The sequence below is a fragment of the Scatophagus argus genome, chromosome 8, assembly GCF_020382885.2.
Source record: "Scatophagus argus isolate fScaArg1 chromosome 8, fScaArg1.pri, whole genome shotgun sequence".
In the NCBI taxonomy this organism is placed as follows: Eukaryota; Metazoa; Chordata; class Actinopteri; family Scatophagidae; genus Scatophagus; species Scatophagus argus.
The window spans coordinates 17349668-17371166 of NC_058500.1; the positions used below are offsets into that span (position 1 = coordinate 17349668).

The 21499-nt window shown below is 39.0% G+C and overlaps 1 protein-coding gene across 1 annotated transcript in view; it reads left to right on the forward strand.

Annotated features, from left to right (window-relative positions):
* Positions 1-20040, forward strand: part of sema3bl (sema domain, immunoglobulin domain (Ig), short basic domain, secreted, (semaphorin) 3bl) — a 62885-nt gene extending 42845 nt beyond the window's left edge. The window contains exons 5-16 of the mRNA XM_046396324.1: positions 330-420; positions 3056-3172; positions 3705-3847; positions 5722-5836; positions 5946-6015; positions 6308-6452; positions 10864-11095; positions 11353-11444; positions 11726-11767; positions 11879-12104; positions 14250-14380; positions 15474-20040. Coding sequence (XP_046252280.1) covers positions 330-420; positions 3056-3172; positions 3705-3847; positions 5722-5836; positions 5946-6015; positions 6308-6452; positions 10864-11095; positions 11353-11444; positions 11726-11767; positions 11879-12104; positions 14250-14380; positions 15474-15983 — 1914 coding nt within the window. The 3' untranslated portion in view covers positions 15984-20040. The remainder of the gene's footprint in view (positions 1-329; positions 421-3055; positions 3173-3704; positions 3848-5721; positions 5837-5945; positions 6016-6307; positions 6453-10863; positions 11096-11352; positions 11445-11725; positions 11768-11878; positions 12105-14249; positions 14381-15473) is intronic.
* Positions 20041-21499: the final 1459 nt, after the last annotated feature.

Sequence of the window (21499 nt, forward strand, 5' to 3'; positions counted from 1 at the left end):
AAAAAAATGCAGAATGGCCTTTGTCAAATGAAGCCCTTATAAAAGATGTTAGTTGTCCACTGTGTGGCCATACCTGTCAAACTGGAGATAATTCATCTCAGGTCCAGCCCTGTTCAAAAAGTAGAAAGTGAAAAGATCTTCCACATGGAAGAATCAAAGAGGACAATATCATCCATTTATTCATTTCCAGTCCATAGTCTGAAGCACATGAAGCAAGTTGATACTTCTAATGTTTCTGGAGAAGAGACAAACATCAAGCTGGCATTCTATGACAGACCTCTCACTGGAATTAAAGACTTATAACTCTCACTGTGTCTTTTCTTCCACAGCATGTGTTCATGATGGACCCTACAAATGTGGAGAACGGACGAGGGAAGGTTCCACATGACCCCGATCTCCCCTTTGCTAGCACCTTCAGTGGTATGTCCTGTGTCATTTTGCCTGTTTTCCTAAACAATTTCTCAAGTGGTTTATGCAGTTAACATATCTACAGAGCTATTTTCATGCAGCACTTTGGCTAAGATCAATTATTCAGTCAACATGGAGCTCACTGGTGTTTGAATGGTTAGAGTGTATGCCAAATAATTAAGAGTAAACTGGCTGAGGACCTTGTTTGTACTGTATACCCCTTCCCTTCTGTTGACTGTCAAAATAAAGGCAACGTAAGGCAGGTGCCCTACTGCTGTCTCTGCTCTTCACAAGTCTTTAATATTCAAGGTTCATGTATTTATCATGCAAAAACACAGGGTTGAGCAATGAAATGGAAGTTGTAGCCCCCTCAATGACAAAGATTTGCTAATAGCTAAACAATAGTGTAAAACTAGCAATAACCGTAGCAGGAATGGAAGTTGAAGTCCCCTCAATGACTAAAAGGTGAAGATTTGATTAGTCTAACAGCCTGAGAAAGAAGCTGCCCTGTAGTCTGATGGCACGGCAGCAGATCCTTCTGTGTTGCTGGGCAGTCAGCAACAGGGTGAACAGGCTGTGACTGGGGTGACTGTACGCAAACACCTCACAGATGTCACTGACGCTTGGCAGGATATTCTGAGCAGTGTACATCGGCCACCCCAAAGCCCTCCTGCTCTCCATGGGCTAAAATAACAAAATATCAATTTCACAAGTTGGCCCTCTGTGACAAAGCTGTCATTTTTATTACTTTGTATTATTTTCTGCCACATCCATTTAAAATAAAATAAAAAAAATAAAATAATTTTTGATAAAACACAGATCTCTGCTATGTTTTAAAATGATAATAACCTCAAAAACAGCAACCATGGAGACCTTCTGTTGCACATACACACAATCTGGAGCTGTGCTGACAAGGTGAAATAGTTCTGGCTGTTTCTCTCTGTATGTCATTAGGTATTTAGTCTTAAAAATAATATTGATTTATATTAGTGACAGTTCTGGATGTCACTGCGTGCGTGCATGCATGTGTGTGTGTGTATCCCTCTATCCAACCTTCCTCCCTCTGCAGCTGGGTGCTTTCCGCATCAGAATTTATTCCACAGAGCACCACATCTGGAAGGAAAACAATAAATTGCAGCCAAGGTTGGACAACAGTAGACATAAACAGTGGATATATAAATACAGAACAACAGACACAAAGCTGCTGAGGAATGCCATTAGGCCTGCCAGATAACAAGAGATATTTAATTGTATGTGCTGGGAGAAGCAGGTGATTTGTGTTAAGTTTTTTCACCTGCACTGGCTTAAATGTCACTTTCAACATAGTGAAAATGGAAAACACTGACTCTGCAGATCTGCTGGCCTCCTCGAGGTCAGCAGGGTTGTGTGGGATCACCAGACAGCTGAGTTTAAGCTCTCGTGACACGACTGTCCCTGAGTCTGGCCACACCGCATTCAGACCTCTGACCTGTCTGTGTGTTTTTACCATCAGGGATCAGTTGTGTCCAAAAAGCAAAAGACAAAACTGACCATTGTTGTTTATTGGGACTCCAAGTACACCAGGCTTGAAAACAATGTTTAAAATATTGAAACAAATAGAGACAAAGAGTTGCCAAGAATGAAACAGTTAAACTATCAACCCAATAATGTTTTCAACAATATGTATTTTGTTCTGCCAGGGGCCTATCAATCAAAACAACGAAAGCATAAGATCATATAGTGAAGTAGCAAGCAGTCATGGGGTAGTTAATTGCCAATGGAAATCTATATGATGTGACACGGGCAGAAGTGTTCACAGATGAGGTAATGTTAAAGTTTTTTAAAGTTGTCAGAGTTTTATTCTCATCACATATGGACATGTTGGCAAACTTCTTACCTCGCTCCTAGAAGTGAAATAAAACATAATGTTACCTTGTATGAAATTACAGATTTCTCTGAATTTGAACCTTGTTGGAAACATTTGGGACAATATAAGTACAAACCTAAAATATACAATATACAATATATCAAAGGTATCATAATTTTAATGCAAAACAATGTTACATATTATATCTTTAAAAGAAAATCGGATTGTTCTGAAAAAACATCTTTCGTAATTCTTCATTATCCAGAAGTTGTTGCAGTGATCTTTGTCCTGAAATGTTTCCGAGTTCACAGATAACCTCGGCTGCTGAAGGTTCTATCAAAGATCATAAAATAGATGCACCACGGAAATATTTTATTTCTATATAATGCAATAATACCAGAATATCAATTTCGGAGTTGTTGAAATTTAAAGTGAGTGATGTATTTGCGCTCAGTCTCAGTGGAGGATGTACTGCGCAAAGTGTGTTTGAGTTTGGGTTTTAGATTACTCTCCCAGTGTGTTCATTATTGGATTTGTTCGATTTCCTCTTTCCTTCTCCTCCTCTGCCTCAGTTGCCTGAACCGCAACATTTTTCTCTGTCACCCATAATTTCCTTATTGTTTTTCAGTACCAAACTTTTTTATTTTCCCTAATTTCTTTTCCTTTGTAGCTGCTGTTACTTTACCTTCTTATGTTCGCTCTTACCCTCCTCTCTCTGCACTCTCTTTCCCCTGTTGTTTTGCCCTCCTACCTCTCTCATTTTATTCTCTCTCTCTCCCTGTCTCCCCTGCCTCTCTGTAGGTGGGGAGTTGTACACAGGACTGACGGCTGATTTTCTGGGTAGAGACTCTGTGATTTTCAGGAGTATGGGAGGTCGTTCCACGATGAGGACAGAGACTGACCAGAAACTGCTTCATGGTAACGTTTCACTCTTATTTTTCATATCAAGACACATCAGAGTGTATTCTCATTAGTGTTCAAAGAGTCATCAGTGTTCAAAGTCATGCCTAGGGCCATTTTGCCAACGCAAGTTAACTAATAATATAGCAAAAGCACATTTGCTTTGGTTACATGCTGTTTAATAAATGCTGCACAGAATTTGAATTGAAATTTACCAGTCAATTAGAAATTGGGACTAACACTAATTAACCAGCTACATTTTGTAAGAGTGACAGTGCTATATCTAAGTTATTTATATTAATAAATATTTATTTTGAGACTAAAGAAAAACAAGAACAAAACTGAAATTCTCATTTTCTTTGCTGAAAGGAATAAAGATGATGATGGCAATAACTATGTTTGTCCTCATCAGTGAACATTAAGCAAAGGGAAGTGAGGGGACCATGTTGTTCAAGCATTCTAAATGAGAAGGGCTCTACCAATCTGACAAAGACTACCAGTCCTTTTGATGGTATGTTTACATCTATGTTTGTTACATGTTCCTCCACAGACCCTAAGTTCATCGCTGCCCACCTCATCCCAGACAACAATGACAGAGACAACGACAAAGTGTATTTCTTCTTCACCGAGAAAGCCACAGAAGCAGGCGACAGGGAAGGGGCCATACACACACGTGTTGGACGAGTGTGTGCGGTGAGATACATTGTAAACTCTTCATGTGTGGACATTTATTTTGCAAAATAGTCCATGATTTCTATTAAGGCTGCACCAGGCAACTCTGCAGAGCCGAGGTTTTGGTATTTCTATCACTGACTCTTTTTGCTGCCACTCCTTTGCAGTAGTGGTAATTTTCGTGGTGCTCACAGAACTGAAAATTACCCAGGATATTCCAAAGACACCTGTTAGATACAAAGGCATGCAGAAAGATTGAGAGATTTCTGTGGGCACATGGGGATGAGTGAAGCCAGATGGGCATTTGAGCTACACAACACACTTCCATATGACCATATTAATGTTCACTCCTGGGAATCACACTTCTGCCATGGTGGTTCCTTTGAGAAGGATGTTGTGGAGTTGTGATCTGGGGAAGCTTGGTAGTCTGGTAGAATGGTTATGGGCAAATTTTGCATCCAGGCTTGGCCTTTCAGTCTAATGTAAAGTCTCATGTTGGAGAAATGTTACATGAGAAGACAAAATATTTGCTAGAAAGAGACAATAACTTCATTTATGAAGTTTTTTCTACATGGTCACATACAAAATACTGCAGGATTAACAGTACAAGAGCTAGTGATTTTATGGGTTTATCCTCCTATTGAGACCAAACCCTCTCATGGAAAAGTCATTTGGGAAAAGGTCTGTGAAGGCATCATGCTATTCAGAATCATACAAATCCTCTCTACCATCCAAAACATACACAGCTGTCAAATTGCCCAGCTGTGATTTCTGTTAACTTTACATGCTCTATCACATTCTTTTTCTTTTTCTTCTTCTTCTTTTTCTTTTTCTTTTTTTCTGATCTGTCTTATAAAACCATATGTGAGCTGTGTGCACCATACAAAAATACAGAGATGCAAAGAAGAATACACTCAAAAACACAGCTGCATGATTTCCTGAGAGACTGTTTAACTGTGCCAGAAAAGTTTGCAAAAACTTCTCAAACTAAAATACCACATAAACCTTCAAATTATAACTTCCACCATCTTTGTCTTTTCTGCTCGTCTTTCTCTCCATCTGTCCATACATATATGTATTATAGTATTTCCTCTTTAGCCATCTTTTTCTCCCTTAGGCGAAACGGAATCATGACTTCCCCTCTGGTGCTTCTCTCCAAGAAACCAATCAATTATAACTGCTGATCCTCATCTCTTACACACACGCACACACATATACACACACACACACACACACACACATCATATCTATTTTGAGTCTCCTACACATTTATTCTCTTGCGCTGTGGCTCAGAGTATAGATCCTCCACTAATTGGAAAGTTTGTGGTTCCCAGCTCTGACTGCATGTCAAAGTGTCCTTGGGAAAAATACGGAAACCCAAATTACTCCTGATGGCTGTTCCATCAGTGTGTGAGTGTGTGTGTGTGTGAGAATAGCTGAGCACAGAAATATTGTGGGGAACTTTCCTACAGAAAGTGTGCTCCTGCATTGCTCCTGATGGCAGCCTTTGTCATCAGTGTATGAATGTGTGTGTGTGAATGGGTGAATGCATAAATGCAGACCATTTACAAAAGAGTCAAATGTGTGATACTTTAGTTTCATCCTAACTGTTTCTGTGTATATCATGTAGCAGTAGTGTGATATAATTAATTAATAATTAAATGTAGTTTTGATCCATTCTTAAACACATTGGGCTTCTTTGTTTTTAGGTTCAAGTTAAATCCTTAAGTTTCACTCACTTCAAACACCCTAAAAGCTGCTCCAACCTCAGATTGTTTGAATCCAAATTCAGTGTGGTGGAGTATAGAGCCAAAACAATGAAGCTGTGTATTTGGAAATGAATACACAGCTGTGTTTTATGGATTGTGTGTACTGTATTCTGTCTCTTCTGCCAGAATGACGTTGGAGGCCAAAGAGTTCTGGTGAACAAATGGAGTACCTTCATCAAAGCCAGACTGGTCTGCTCCGTACCAGGACCTCATGGCATTGACACACACTTCAACCAGTTGGGTGAGATACATGCTAACCTTTGTTTTTTTTTGTCCTCTCCAAGGTGCTTTTTGCACCTGCCTGGGAAGAGAAATTCAAACATAGTAACATTATCTTTTATATAAAACAGAGGATGTTTTCCTGCTGAGGACCAAGGATGAAAGGAATCCAGATGTCTATGCAATCTTCAGCACTATTAGGTGAATAACCATGAAGCTTCATATATATTAACATATCAAAGTATAATCTATCCCTTGTATTTTGTTGAAAAAAGAAAATGTTTAGTTGAGTTTTTACATTATTTAAAAGGATGTGCATGCTGTATCATTTTCCTACCACTTTAATGGTGACGTACCATCCTGCTAAAGCCTAAGTAAGTGAATATTTGTGATTTGATAATGTGCAGCGTCCCATGGGGGTCAAAATCCTGCATCAGAGGCTTCTCCAATATCACTAGCGATATTTGTGAACACTCTCCTCTCTCCTCCACAGTAATGTGTTCCAGGGGTTTGCCGTGTGTGTTTATCGTATGGCTGACATCAGAGAAGCCTTCAATGGACCCTTTGCTCATAAAGAGGGTCCTGACTACCAATGGGGAGTCTACGAAGGCAGGGTCCCATATCCAAGACCAGGCGTGGTGAGTGATTGTTTACTCAAATGTTTTAGTTTCAGAGCCCGGCAGCCTGGAATATCATAACTGCTTTGGATGCTGACCTAAACCGTTAAAAGGCACAACATAACTGGAGTACTAATTAAAATTAATGCCATATGAATGTGTCAGATTCAGCCAAAATGCTGATTTTTAAAAAACATATCAGACTTGGACTCTGACAAACTGGTCAGTTGTTAAAAACTTCTCTATAGACTAGGAAAAAAGAATTAGAAAGAGAGATGTGATAAAAGCATTAAAAATGAGGTGTAGAAAGTTTCCATGTGAGTAAAATAAACTACCGTATGTGGTAGAGCAGCTGTGGTGACTGTATACAGTACAGACTCTTGTCCTGGTTTACATCCTGACTCTCAGTGGAGCCTTGTCATGTTCTCTCAGCCACATCACTTGATTTCAGACTTGTTATACACACAAACACACGTGTGTAGGCAACACACATACACGCGATCACATCACGCGTGTAATTCCACCTCATTACCAGAGTGAAGGAGAGCATATGGAGGCAGAAGGAATATGGATAATGTGAGAACAGAGCAGACACCTCTGTGGTTTCACTCCACTGACTCTCTGATTAACAGGAATGTTTTTGGCTTCAGTCTGAGAGTGTAAGAGAGAGGGAAGGAGGATATAGGGGAAAAGGTGATGACTCAAGGCAGGCTGATGAAGAAGCACAGATGGGAAGAAGAGAAGGAGACGGGCAAGGAGATGGGAGTGAGGGGGTAGCTGATTTTTGTTTCTTTCTCATTGAAATATTCATCAAAGATGATCAGAGATGAAGCTAAAATATTCTCTCATGCAACAGCATAAATTCCTTCATTTCTGTCTTACTTGTGCCACAGAACACTAAAGTCCATTTTATTTTCCTGGATTTTATCATAACAAATTTAAGCTTTATACTGTAAGATATCCATCATGTCTCTTCACTCATCTGTCAAAGCTCAGCCAGGAATGGAAAATAAAATTTCTGTTTCACCTTCTGAAAGAGTTCCTTTGATCGAGACTTGGTGGTTTTATCCTCCGTGACATTTCCCTTGGACTGAAACATTCCTGCACATTGTTTAAAGATGTGTCAGAATCCATTATGTAAAGGAGGAACTGATGGGATCTCTTTATTACAGATCCAGCATAGATTTAACGGTGATCCTTGACCCTGGAATTACATTTCATTTATTTTGTTATGTATTTGTCTGCTTGTCTTTGTCATCCATTAATATCACAAAAGCCTTATGTTTGATAGTTAAATATCAAGCTTTTGATTTGCTGCCACACATATTTTATTACTGATGATCCATATAGCGTTAAATTTACCAGAATGTTTCTCTTGGATTCATATATGACATGAAAAGAACTTTTGAGGACTGTTTTAAATCAACTATAATATATTATGCTGTCACCTTGATAATCAGAGGATCATGTCCATATTTTTCTTCCTTCTGTCTGCACTGTCAGTTATGATTAGATTTAAAGTGTCATACCTTCAAGTGCCAGTTTTTTATAAAGGCCTTAGATGTTGAACTGAATATGTTTTTTGTTTTTTTTTAATTCACCCTATTGAGTCAGAACTCTTTCCAGGTTTATCTGTTTAGGGACTGTCAGCTGCTTAATTTGAGATAGGATATATTCAGTGTTTAATTCAAACAGAGGCTTCTGCTAACTTATTTTTGTCTGTTTTTCTTGTTGGTTGTTACAAAACTTGACATCATCAATATGTGCATCAGCTCTTTCAGGACTTGATGCAAGTTTTCAGGAATATCTGACTTAGAGTTTTATATTAATTTATGTGTTTTGTTTAGGTATGATTTTTTATTCTCAATAACTGTGAAATTTCTGTATCTCTTCAGTAACAACAAAACTATTTAAAATTACCTGATAGTTTCAAATGATTTAATACTTATGTTTGTTTATGTTTTTCAAAATGTTGTTACATACTGCAATACATTTACTCTAAATTGTACTCAAATAGCAGCTTCAGCACTGTTTTATGCTTCCTTAAACTGCCTTCAGAATGAAATGTACCTCACTGCAAATTGTAAGCTGCTTTATAAGCTGTTACCAAAGATGGATTCCATTGTGTTGGAAAAAGAAGCCACTCAATATTTGTGAATCTTGACGCATCATTTTGTCAGATTGCAGATGAGTTAAACCACAACTAGAGAGGCTGATACAGAACTGTGTAAAGTTATTTTCCAACTTTGTTTGTTGCAATTGATCAGTTTCCTATATGCAGCACAGAAGAGTCTACACAATACACGTTGTGTTCAACGCACATGCATGCAACACACTCACATCCACGATAATAATGGACATGAATAGATGTCTGCCAAATATGCTCACATCCTCTCCCTGTCATTCATTCTCACTTGGCTCTCAGTAGGAGATGGAAAGCAGTCGACCTGCTGGAGCAAAGTTTGGATGACTTGACAATATATTTTGGAGCTATTCCAGTTTATGTTTTATGTGCTGCGCAAACAGAGGAGTAGAGATTTAGTTAAAACATACTGACATACTGAGGATGTGCACTTGGGAGCTGCACAAGTATGAGCATGTAACTGTGTGAAAGGTGAGGAAAACTTATGCAAATACATGCTGAAAAACAATGGTTCCTTCAGGTCCAAAAGGAAAAGAAAGATTTTGCTGTTTTGTTTCTGTAAAAATAGTGATCTTGACTTTAGCGCAGCTTACCTACACAAACAATTTTATGTTTTTTTAACAGGCTGATGTTTTGAACTTGGATTTGCATACACATTCCACACCTTCTGGAATAAAGTTAAATTTATGTCATTTATCAAACCACACTCAGAGGAATGTGCTATTATTCATCTATAGTTGGTGCATTTTGAGCCTAACGTCTCTGCAGAGTTCAGAGCCTCCCTCTGAAATTGCATCCAGACCCTTAGAGGGCTATTGTGAGGATCAGTTACTGTTGTGATAAGCAGCAGTAACAATATTTCTACCATGTGGGAGTGGAGTCTGGAATAGCAATATCGGGCAATGAGATTTACACAAATACAAAATCTTCAAATGACTCCTTTCTCAATCTTGTGTGTGTGTGTTTCCTCAGCACTTTGTATTTAGTGAAGCTGTCAGCCTCATGACTTTGACATATGCTTTCATTTTAGTTTTTGCTGCAGTCTTGCTTTTATTTATTGATGTGCTTCACTCATTCAAAACTCCATGCCATCCTAACTTCCCCCCTATATGAAATGATCAGTCTGTTTGCTCCCTAGTCTCTCAGGTTATGTATATACATTTTCTCTATACTCTCCTTACTTGTCTTTTGGATGCTTGAATAAATTTGTCAGTTTCTACAGAGTAGCTAAACTGATCCTGCAAAGTTGATACCAACCCCCAAAGGACCCTTTGTTATTGTTTCTTTTTGTGTCTTTTGGCCAAGTAAGGGTAGATTTGAGTCTCGCTTACCAAGACAGGAGCAGTGTAAAGAAGTCCGCCCCACTTTCTCTTCAGTGCTATCACCACTGATCCTAATTGCACAAAACTGTAGCTTATGTCCTCCTTTCATTGTGACAGGAGGGGGATTGTAGAGTTTAAGAGACCCATGAATGAAGTGACAGTCTTCTGAAGATGGTAAATCTGCTTTCAAGGAGGAGCAGACAAACCAGTCATCACCCTGATGGCGGTTTGCACCACCAGCACAGACAACACAGCCAATTAACTCTGAACAGCTACAATTTTCTTATTCCTAGCTGTGTTAAAGAGAGTGAAAAACAGTTTCAGTAAAGACTTTCAAAAAAGCAGTGGTGGTATGTGAAAGAAGACTTTGGCTTCTTTGCGAAGAACTGCTGATATGGATCATGTGCAAAGCCAAAGGTTAACGTGTGCTTCACATAAATTCCTCAATGTGGACAGTGTTAAACCCTCCTAATTATCCTGTTTGTACAGTATCTCTGCCAATAATCAGCACATTATTTTTTTCATTACTACAGTAACATAAATGGGAGGATTTTTAAACTAACAACAAACTGCTTTTACAGAACTGTTTCCAGACACGTAACTTTACAACAGCGGTTTTGAACTTTTATCCAAACTTTTCAGGCACAATAAAAGTGCTAATGAAGGTTCTTTGAGAAGATTGTAACACCACAATTAGTCCACAATTCTTTAGAAAAAAAGCACACCTCCACTGATGGAAAATGGTGAGAAAGTAGAGCTAATGTGAAAAATAGACAGGATTTTGCTTTAAACTCTTCCTTCAGTGTTGCTTCTGTTTGTCTTTCTGTGCCTTCTTTTTTTATTTCCAGTGTAGCTTCATCAGTTTGCCAGCCAAGGATTTTACACAATTATTTCTGTTTTTAATAGTCCACCTCACTTTACATTTGTTTCTCCGCATCTTTCTCATCCTTTGCTTTCATTTCTCCAGTGCCCTAGTAAAATCACCAACCAACCAGGCAGAGAGTTTGGAAGCACGAAGGACTTCCCTGATTCAGTGCTGCAGTTTGCGCGCAACCACCCGTTGATGTGGCGACCAGTTTATCCCGCCCTACGTCAACCTGTTCTTGTAAAGGCCAACACTCCTTACAAGTTGAAACAAATAGTGGTGGACCGGGTCGATGCAGAGGATGGGAAATATGACGTCATGTTCATCGGCACAGGTGAGTGTGCATCATTCCTAGCCTTTTCAAAATCAGAAACTTGTACTGTCTCCATTTAAAAGTTTTCAGTTCAGAAACTGATCCTGTATAGCTGATGGTCAAACACTGTGTTAGAATCTTTTATTTCTATATGGATTAAACCTTACTGAGAATGTGAAGAAAATGGATCGTTGGGGCAGAGAGAAGTCTGGGATAAGATGGAGATGTTCTCTTCCTGTAAACTTGTCTCTTACAGTTTATGTTTGCTTGGCTTTCAGATGTTGGTACAGTATTGAAGGTCATTGCTCTGCACAGTGGAAACAGCTTGGAGACAGAGGAGGTCATACTGGAGGAGCTACAAGTCTTTAAAGTAAGTTTTTCTCCATCAGTAATTCTCTCTGTTTCTCTCTGCTTCATCCTCAATCTCTTTTTAATGTCATATCAAAGAGACTGCTATTCATCATTAATAAATAACATTTCTCTCAGTGTGTCTCTGAAACACTCTGTATAGCCAGTGCCCATTCAAAAACTCTCCCTGTAATTTTGAAGAATAATTCTCGTTTTTAATTTCCTTGCTATCACATTTGCTTTGACTTTTCTACGACAGGCCTTTTGTGAAATATCTGAGGGTAATTATTTTCTTTATTGCAGGTGCCAAGTCCAATTACATCAATGGAAATATCTGTGAAAAGGGTAATGACTCATATGACTTCATATGACTGAAATTACAGACTTCAATGCTTACATTTATTAACTTAAACCTTATCATGCCTTACTCCCTTTTTCCTTTTCTCATGCCAACAGCAAGCCCTGTACGTTGGCTCTCCAGCAGGTGTGGCGCAGGTGAAGCTGCATCGTTGTGAGACTTATGGGAAAGCCTGTGCTGAGTGCTGCCTGGCCAGAGACCCTTACTGTGCCTGGGACGGATCACTGTGCACACGGTTCGTGCCCAACAGCAAACGCCGCTTTCGCAGACAGGACATCAGGCATGGAAACCCTGTGCTGCAGTGTATGGATCAGAATCTGAACGGTAGGTGGTACAACCAGTACACATCTGTTGTGCCTTTTTTGTTCATTTGTTTGTTTGTTCATTTCTTGGCCTGGTGCAGCACCTGACCAAGGGATAGCCCTGCACATAACCTCTCATAAAACTGCAACTTTCAGATTTTACATTTTGTTTAGATATAATGTTTTGATTAGTAACATTTAGAGGTGCTGACAGTGAGACTATAGAGACAAAATTAAATCTACAAGTCACTAATTGTTAAAAGAGTAGTCAATGCAGGAAATGTTTATGTGAGGATTCTCCATCTGTTCCACTACTAGAAGTGGAAAGGAAACTTGAATTATGACCAAGTTATTCAATCAGTCCAGTAAACAAAAACAACCTTTTAGCCATCAAATATACTATAATCTGGATTACTGACACCCTTCATGGGGAGCTTATTAATATCAACATTAATGCATAGTTTGCATAGTAATGCATCTTACTGCATATTGCACTTTTTATAAGGGTTCACTGAGTTGTCCTGTTCTCAAGAACCTGTTCTCTGTATCTCTTAGCTAAGTTTTTCCACGTTCTTCCCAGGACACTGTGGATAAGAATTACTTCTTGTATGGTTTAGGCAAGGGCGTTGTTCTCCTTACACACTCTAAACTATTTAGCTATGGATAGGAAGAAGACCAGAAAGGCTCCACTTCTGTGTATATTGTACATCAGTCTGTAAACACCTGAAGTCCAGGGGAAGACGCTTTTGGATATATGCCAGCCTGAGTTTGAATGAAAATTGTACGTCTGTGTTTGTATCTGTTAGGGTCAGTGTATGTCTTTGTGCTTCTTTCTCAGGATGGAAGTCTGAGAGTGTTTACGTTTGAAGTCAGATTTGCACAAAGTCAGTTTATTCAAGCCATGTGAGACAGAAGGTGTGCAGTATTAGACAGATAATAATTGTTCACTCCTCAAAAGCACGCGTTTATACATTCAGCACACACCAATTCTCAAATCTTGTTAGGTTTTGAGAGACATTTGCGTCAATAGGAGATGAAAAACGTCCACTCAGAGGTGTAAATGTTATAATCCATATTTTTTGCCTTCACTGATCCTTAATAACTTAATAAAGAATAGTAAGGCCAAATGAAAAGGCATATATGTGTGTGGGAGACAGAGAGAGAGAGATAGAGAGAGAGAGAGAGCTGAAAGAGCTGAGAGATGACAGATGAGTCATATATCAGTCATTAGCGATAATATGAAGAGCAAGAACAAACAAACAGTAGATGACAAATGACTGGAACAGAATGTAAAAACCAGATGTGAAAGTGAAGGTAAGAAAGAGTGTAAAGACATAAAAAGAGGAGAAAACAATGAGGCTGTGAAGGGGCAGGGAAGATAGGTGTGCTGGCTCACCTGAGTGTAGCTATACCGCTGAGGTGATGACATATGCCTCCCTTGGGCCTTTTGGATGAACCCAGGTTTTACAAAGATTCTTTGTGTCAACGTGTCAAGTTGCTGTTAAGGCATGAGTTTTCTTTGCTAAGAATGAAATATCACCCTGACATTCACTGTTTGTTATGGATTTATTCTAAATGTGAGCTCATGTGAGCTCACAAGCTACAAGCCAAGATACTGCCTGGTTTACTATGTCTCCAAATCACCAATCAGCTGACATCATTTTATCTTCTGAGGTTTGTAGTTCAGCTGACAGATTTTCAGATTTCAGTAGGTAGCATTTGGAATTGACATTCTTAACTTTTCAACATGTTGAGAAATACTCTCATTTGCTCTAAATTTGAAGGCAAACTCAGCAGCTGGCCTAGCTCAGCATAAAGACTGCAGACAGGGCCAAGGAGACCTATCTAAAGCTAATACTGAATACTATACTGAGTTCTTATGTCAGATTTGATTTCCATGTCTATCATCTTTGTATTTTTTAAAGTTGTAACAGTGTTGGATGGCACAATGGGACGTGTGGAACTAATGATATGTACACTTACCCTATGGTGTATTGTGTATTTACTGTCACACATGTTGAGCAATGATTGAATGCTTGATGTTTAATGACTTGATTGGTTTATATATGTATCTTGTACTCTGAGGGACACCTTTACAGAAGCTCACCAATGACGGCCCTCATTTTTGTTCTTTCATATTCTGTCAAAATATCTCTCTTTCAACCAGAGGAGCTCGATGTGACAGAACACAGGGTGGTGTATGCGACAGAGAACAACAGCACTTTCCTGGAGTGTGTTCCTCGCTCTCCACAAGCTACTGTCACCTGGTTCGTCCAACGTGACGATCGCAAGGAAGAGGTAAGATGATGAGTAAATGGTTATCAAATTAAGATCAAGATGACAAGACGACACCTTCTCCTAACATATCTATGATAGGAGAGAGGGTGGAGAAGCTTTGGGAGACAGCCGAGGGGAGGAAAGAAACTTCTAGCCAACAGTGGTTAGCGTACCTACGTGTAAAAGCAAGACCTCAGTGTGAATTTGGCACGTGCCTGACACATTTGACATCCATTTGACATATGGTTGAAATTAAGCCATTATATTTCAAAGGAAAATGAACAACTGCTCCTTCTCTTGGATAAACAGTGAATTTTTTGCAAACCTTGACCACATGCCACTGTAAGTGTCACTCAGTGTCTGCTTGTTACTGTGACCTAAACACAGTGTTGCAAAAATCCTTTTAAAGCTACTGAGAAAATTATGTTTCTGTGTTTGCCCACACCCACAGTAATCACTCATTTGTTTGAGGGCATGTTTCTCCAAGCATAACTGAGTGCCTCGGTCAGCCACGCAAGTATTAAGGCATTACCACCCCTCTCCATTTCTTTGCAAATAAACATTGGGCTGCCACTCTAGCTGACAAGGCTGCCATGTTTGTGTTGGCACAGAGGGATAGAGGGGGCACGCACAGAAAGTAGACTGAGAAAAGAAAAGTAGAAATGCTACAGAAAGAGTAAAAACTAACAGTGACTGGATTTCATAGTACATTCTTGCAGTTGCTATTCAAGCTGAGAAAACAGTACAAAGATCCCTGCCCCCCCTTTCTTTTCTCATACTATGAAGTGAATTAAATGCTCTTTGTCCAAATTGGACTTTTTCTTTTTCGGCCAAAGGGATGGGCTGAAAACAACACACTGACAGCACAATTTTACAGGGATATGTCTACAGACAAAGACTTCTGCCTTTAGAATAATTTGAAAGATAGAAATACTATAATCAAATATTCTAGCTATATGATTCCTATTTGCCAGTGCTTTCTTGTTAATCCACTTGCATTTATAGTGAAAAAGCTTTGGAACTTAAATAGCACACAAGCAAAAATTTGAAATTGAATGAAACAAAATGTTTATTAGTTATTTATTTTTTCTTATTGTTATCATTTTATTTACAGGTGAAGCTGGATGATCGTGTGATGTCTACAGAGCAGGGACTCCTGTTTCGTCTTCTTTTCCGTCAGGACGAAGGCGTGTACATCTGCCGCTCCCGAGAGCACGGTTTCACACAGACCTTGGCCCGTCTCACCCTCGAAGTCCTCCAGGGGGAGACTGTGGATGAGCTCATGGCACGTGACAATGCCGGCCTCTCTGACTCGTTCAAAGACCGGTCTACAGGCAGCTACAGGGCTTGGATGCCTTGTAACGCTTACAACAGGGCCGGTGCATCAAGCCAAATCGGCCAGTCACGTACATGGTTCAAGGATATCATGCAGCTGATTGGGCCATCGAATCTGCCGCATGTGGAGGAGTACTGCGAGAGGATGTGGTGCAACGACAAGCTGAGGAGGAAACACAAGAGCATGCTGGAGAAATACCGCCAGGCACAGGAGAGTGCCAGGAAGGCTCGCAGCAAGAGCTCTGGGGAACGTAACCGTACGCCAAGGGATCTCAGCACATGGGAGTAATGGAGAGAGGGTAAATGGAGGAAAAGAAAGAGAAGATGAAATAAGAAAAAGGGACAAAGATTACAGCATAGGACAAGATGGACTGGCCAGCAAAAAGGATCCAAACCAGCATCCACTCCTAATAGACAAAGCTTTGATACTTGGAATTGCAAGAAAGAAATAGATCTTAGCTGAACCTAACAGAATCGATTTAATATATTTAGTGTACATGTAGGTTAGGTGTTAGGAGTTGGTTCTGGGTACGGCTCAAAACAGGCAGGAGTTTTTGGTTGTCTGGAAAGAGACAAAGACAAAAGAGACTGCTACTGAACTGAACGGGTTGTTGCTGATGTAATGATGTTGAATAAAGAAGAGTCAAGAGACAATTTTTCAAATCCACTCTGAGGATGGAGACAAACCACTTCTCTCCCTCTCACACTTAAGCTCTTGTATACTTTAACCTTACTGAAATGACAAACTGCTGCTTTCATTCATCAGCTTATATAAAACCTTCAAAACTCCACAAACCTCTGATATAAAACGTATACATGCTTGTGGACTGACAGTCTCATGGACTTTTGGAGCAACAAATTATGTTGGCTAAATGGCAAAATGGGGCTTCAAAAGAGAAGAACATCACTTTTATTTGCATCTTCAAAATAGCAAGGGTCATTTTTCACCAACTTTGGCACAGTCACATGCAATGTCATCACTGGATTCACCACTTCTCATTTAAGAGTCCATGTTTCTTGCCATGCTTCGCACTCAGCTTATTTTGAGATATTCAGCTAATATACACAGGACACTTACTGAATATGATCAGTGTATATGAAAACACACGCACACAATTACATAAAATGAAATCCTCACCAATCGCACTGAACACATAAGCACGGCTAGCTCAAACTGGAAGCAACCATTAGACGACTGTTGATGGTTCAACAGATTAAAGGCACATCGGTTTGTTTTTACTGCTGTGGATTGAACGTTCCATTTAACACCAGCTACACATCAAACTTCCCCCCTCACTGACCCTTGATAAGAGCATATTTCACAGGGGCTTGTTTTTCTGTTTTTGGGTACACAACCCTAAACCCTCTGGGAATGTACCTAAAAACCACGGTCAATCTCCAGTGTTTGCCCTCCTTGCATCTTTATGCATCTCAACTCAATTAAAGACCAATCTAGCAAGTAGTCTTGCAACTAATAATTTTCAAATTGTCGCTTTCTCATTTTTATTACTTGATTCATTTAAAACAGTGAAGCATCATAATCTACCACATCCCAAGATGACATTGTCATTAAGCTATTCTTCTTTCCAGGCAACAGTCAAAAGCCAGCCATTAAAGGAGAAATTACATAACCTGACTTCTCTGCAGCAAACTCACCTCACACGTTAATCACACACTAAACTCATTTTCCCACAGTTCCGCTGTGTGCTGCGGCTCTCTAGTGACAATAGAGGGAACAATAGAAGGGGTCAGTTGTCATGGCTGAGTCCTCTATTGCTTTCTGCTTTGTAAACACTGGTTTTAAGACAGTTCATGGTTTGAACATGTGATAACCCACATTGTAATTTGTCTTTCATTTGTTGTTAAGATATAACTTTTACGGTTAAGGAAAACAAAAGTTTTCCTACCACAGGTAACAAGTGGAGAAGGAAATAAAGTGTTGAGTTATTTAATAAAATGAAGCAGAGTAGATAAAGAAAAGACTGGTCTTGTGAGAATCGTGACAAAGTCAAGTTTGGCTTCAGATGCAGAAAACAAGAGTGGAGGTCAGGAGAGACAGGAGGCAGACAAGGATGCCAAGCTTGGATGGGAACAATCATAAACTGAAGAGGAAAGATAATGTGAATACAACTGTGCAGACTGATCTTCTGACTGAAATAACCTTTAAGAGTTGATTTCAACTGTCTCACGTAGAATATATTAATGAGGGCTTTGAAGTTGCATCACAAGTCTAGTAGTCTCTGCAACTCCATGTGTGCAAATTATGGATCCATTTAGTACTTCCGATAAACAATGGAAAAGATGTTCCTATAATGTGGTGCCAGATTAAATATTTGATATTTGTTTAATCTTACATCTTTAATCTTTGTCTCCCTACAAGTATGTGTACGTAAGAAATCCAAGCTGATATTATCTACATTTTCACTGCATTTATGTTGGCAGTCAAGTGGTGAAGCAATCAGTTTCCAATTATGAATTGTACAAACTTTGGCCATGTTTATTGGATTAATTTAAAGACAGCTACAAACATTTTGGACCACAATCAGCTGTTCACAAATAGCTTGTTGTTGCCAAAGAACTAAGGACCTTCAGTATGTCTGCCAGAGGTTGAAATCCCTATAATCTGTGTACATATGGAAAACAGTATCTATTCTGGGAGTCCCCTCCTCTTGTTTCAAAATAGTCAGGAAGCAACACTAACGCTAGTGAACTTGGTGACCTTTTTGTAACCTTCATGGCGTGTGAATGGCTTGGAAAAATGAAAAGAAAGGAGGACTGAAGGGAGAAGAAATGTGAGTAGGATTAAAAATAAGGTACTGTAAGGATCTTGTGAAGGCTGCCATTTATAAAAATTCATTTCAAAAGGTGACATGATATTCCTACAGTTTGTACAGCACACTTAAGGACACATTTTAGTTTAGCAAAGTTTATTTAGTTTGGGTTAGGGGTTAGTTTGAGGATTATGGGGCTGGCAATTGGACTTCACTTATAGAGTTTTGTCTAAAAATATTGCTTTTAATGTATATCTTAACATAAAGAAAATGAGAGAGTTACAGGAAAAGGGTATGTACAACACAAAGAGACAAGTAATTTGCGGGGTAAAATAGAGGTAAAACATAATTTAACTTAAAAAAAAATAACCTGCCGTCCCTTTTCTCTGTAACAAATTTAGATTTTAATTTTGTCATAATTTTATGTCAACAACTATACATGTGCTTGGTCTGGTCTGTGACGATAATAAAAAAAGTAAATTACTGTCATCAGAAAATTTAAAACTGTGTTTGAGGTGTAACTTTTGTGACTGATTGTAAATTTAGTGTGTTAAAAATATAGGTTTTCATTTCATAGTAACAGGTGCCAAAATAAAATCTGACACTTTTTTGAGACTTAGAATGACACAATGTCATACTTCAGGATATTAGTAATTTCTTCATTTTTGCAGATATTGATTAAATGTTGGTTATTTGTGCATGTTCAAAACACACATTGCTACATTGCAGTTCATTTATTCTACAGTTGGACAAAGTGTGTTGTGGTATTGCATCTTACATTTATATTTTTTACCTTTCTCCTAAACTGTCGAATCTCTATAGCTTGTTTAGTGCAGTTTGTGCAGAAGATTTTTAACCTATATAAAAATCAACTTTAACAGCATTTATCCTGCCTTAATGTTTAATTGTAGTATTTTGTGGAGAAACACTCAAACATTCATCAATTTATTGTGATAACATTTGTAAAACTAGGGCAGGGTTTCACTCTAGACGCACTTCACCAGGTGATCTCACTGATTAGTTGCTTCTCCTGATTGCAGGTGCACTAATTAATGAGCACCTGCACATGTTCAGCTAGCAAATTAAGCAGACCAGAGGAGCGCTCAGAAAAAGAAAAACTGCATTAAACACAGAAGACAATTGAGCTGCTCAGGGCTGTAATATCCCTGAACATGGTCATCTACTACATCAGTAGTCCATAGAAAGACACCATAGCTGTCATAGCCATTTGGCATGTGAAAGGCTCAAAAAGCCTGATTTCCCTGCAGAAAACAATTCTCACTGAACAAAACAGGCCACATCACTCATTGAAGATTTTATACTGTAAAATATGGAGACACTTGGTTTGAAAATGAACATTAACTTGATGAACTGTCACTTGATTGTGCTGTAAAATTGTGCTGGTTTTGGGGTCTCTAACAGAGCCTAATTTAAATGCATATTTATGTTTTATTTAAGTGTCTTTCTACTATGCATGCTATGCACTTGTATGCTATTTAACAGCATTAAAAGTTGATTTTCTAACATAAAGGAAGTGACCCCTGACTGGGTGTTTAAATAAAAGTTTTGAGGGAAGTTAGTCTTTTGGTGTTTTGCTGTGACAAGATTAAAGGCGCCAGTGACATAAACAGAGACAAACAGCAGTGCCCTGAAGTGAACCACTTTTATAAACTATAGTTTTTACTGCACTGAAATTAGACATGCTCTATTTAATACCCATTCGACTGCATACAGACTGCACACTAGCAACAAGACTGTTTGGCATTTAATGTCAGGGTGTAATAGATCGGCTCTACCTCACATGACTGCTTATTTTCTTTCTATACATATGAGGACCAATATGTTCCCATCTATAAAGCTAAAAAAGTGAAGGGATTTTACCGTACTTAGCTTTTTAATGTTAAAATTTGGGTTAGAATTACTCCTCAGGATAATCCTACATAGGTTTGGGGTAACCCAACCATGGGGTAATAAAAGAAAAAAAAAAAAGCTGGCAAGGCAGTATTGTAACACAAATGTCTATCAGTGCAAAGTTCTGGTATTTGCACTCTGTGTATGTGTGTGAACTTAAGTGTTAGCAGGAGGACACATGCTTGCATGATTGCAGTTTTACAGACCGTGTGTCGTCCCATTACGTTACCCTGGGTTACTGTTTCTGTTCGTGTTTGTAATTGGAGGGTAATTGGGCTGTGGAAAAGTGCAGCAACAATGGCTGCTTGTAGCTTCAGCAAACAGACCATCTCATTAAAATCCAACCCACTAAACGACTTCACACCCTGAAAATTAATGCAAACACACAAATGGGTACTGGTGTGAAGGTGTACATGCATTAAGATCCAAAAGCACAAATGGTTAAAAAGGACTGCTCTGTGCAAAACTTCAGAATGCCAATTATGTCTGCCAAAGTGAGCTGAATGGTGAAATTAGGCATATATAGGCTTACATAGGGAAAACACACACTGGAAGCCAAATTAACATATTCTTGTATTCTTAAAACTTCCCTGGCCATGTACTAAAAATGTGCCAATCAACTAGCTGTTGATTACTGACATTTTTAATATATTATTCAGAGTGTTCCCACACTGACAGCTACGTTGTCCCTGTACCAGTGAAGCAAACAAAAACACTACAAACCTATAGCACTCATTTCATTCTGATGAAGAATGAAGAAACTGATGGGAAAGTCTAACACTTTGGGCTTGAACACCACATTTTGCAATTGAATATCGGACTTTCTCACAAACAGACCCCAGAGAGTTTGGATTGGCAGTCACACCTCCTTAACACTCTAATGTTGAACACTGGAGCTGCCTTCCTGACTGTAATTCTCTACATGGAGAGAACTCTGTTGCGAGGTTTGCAGACAACGACCCCATAATCGGCTGGATTTTATAAACCACTGAAAATTCATAGCAGGAAATCAACAATTTTGCAGAGTGGTGGACAGAGAACTACCTGCTGCTGAGTATCGACCAAACCAAGGGGCTAATTGTTAAAAAACAACACACACCTGTGTATCACTGGAGGTGAGGTG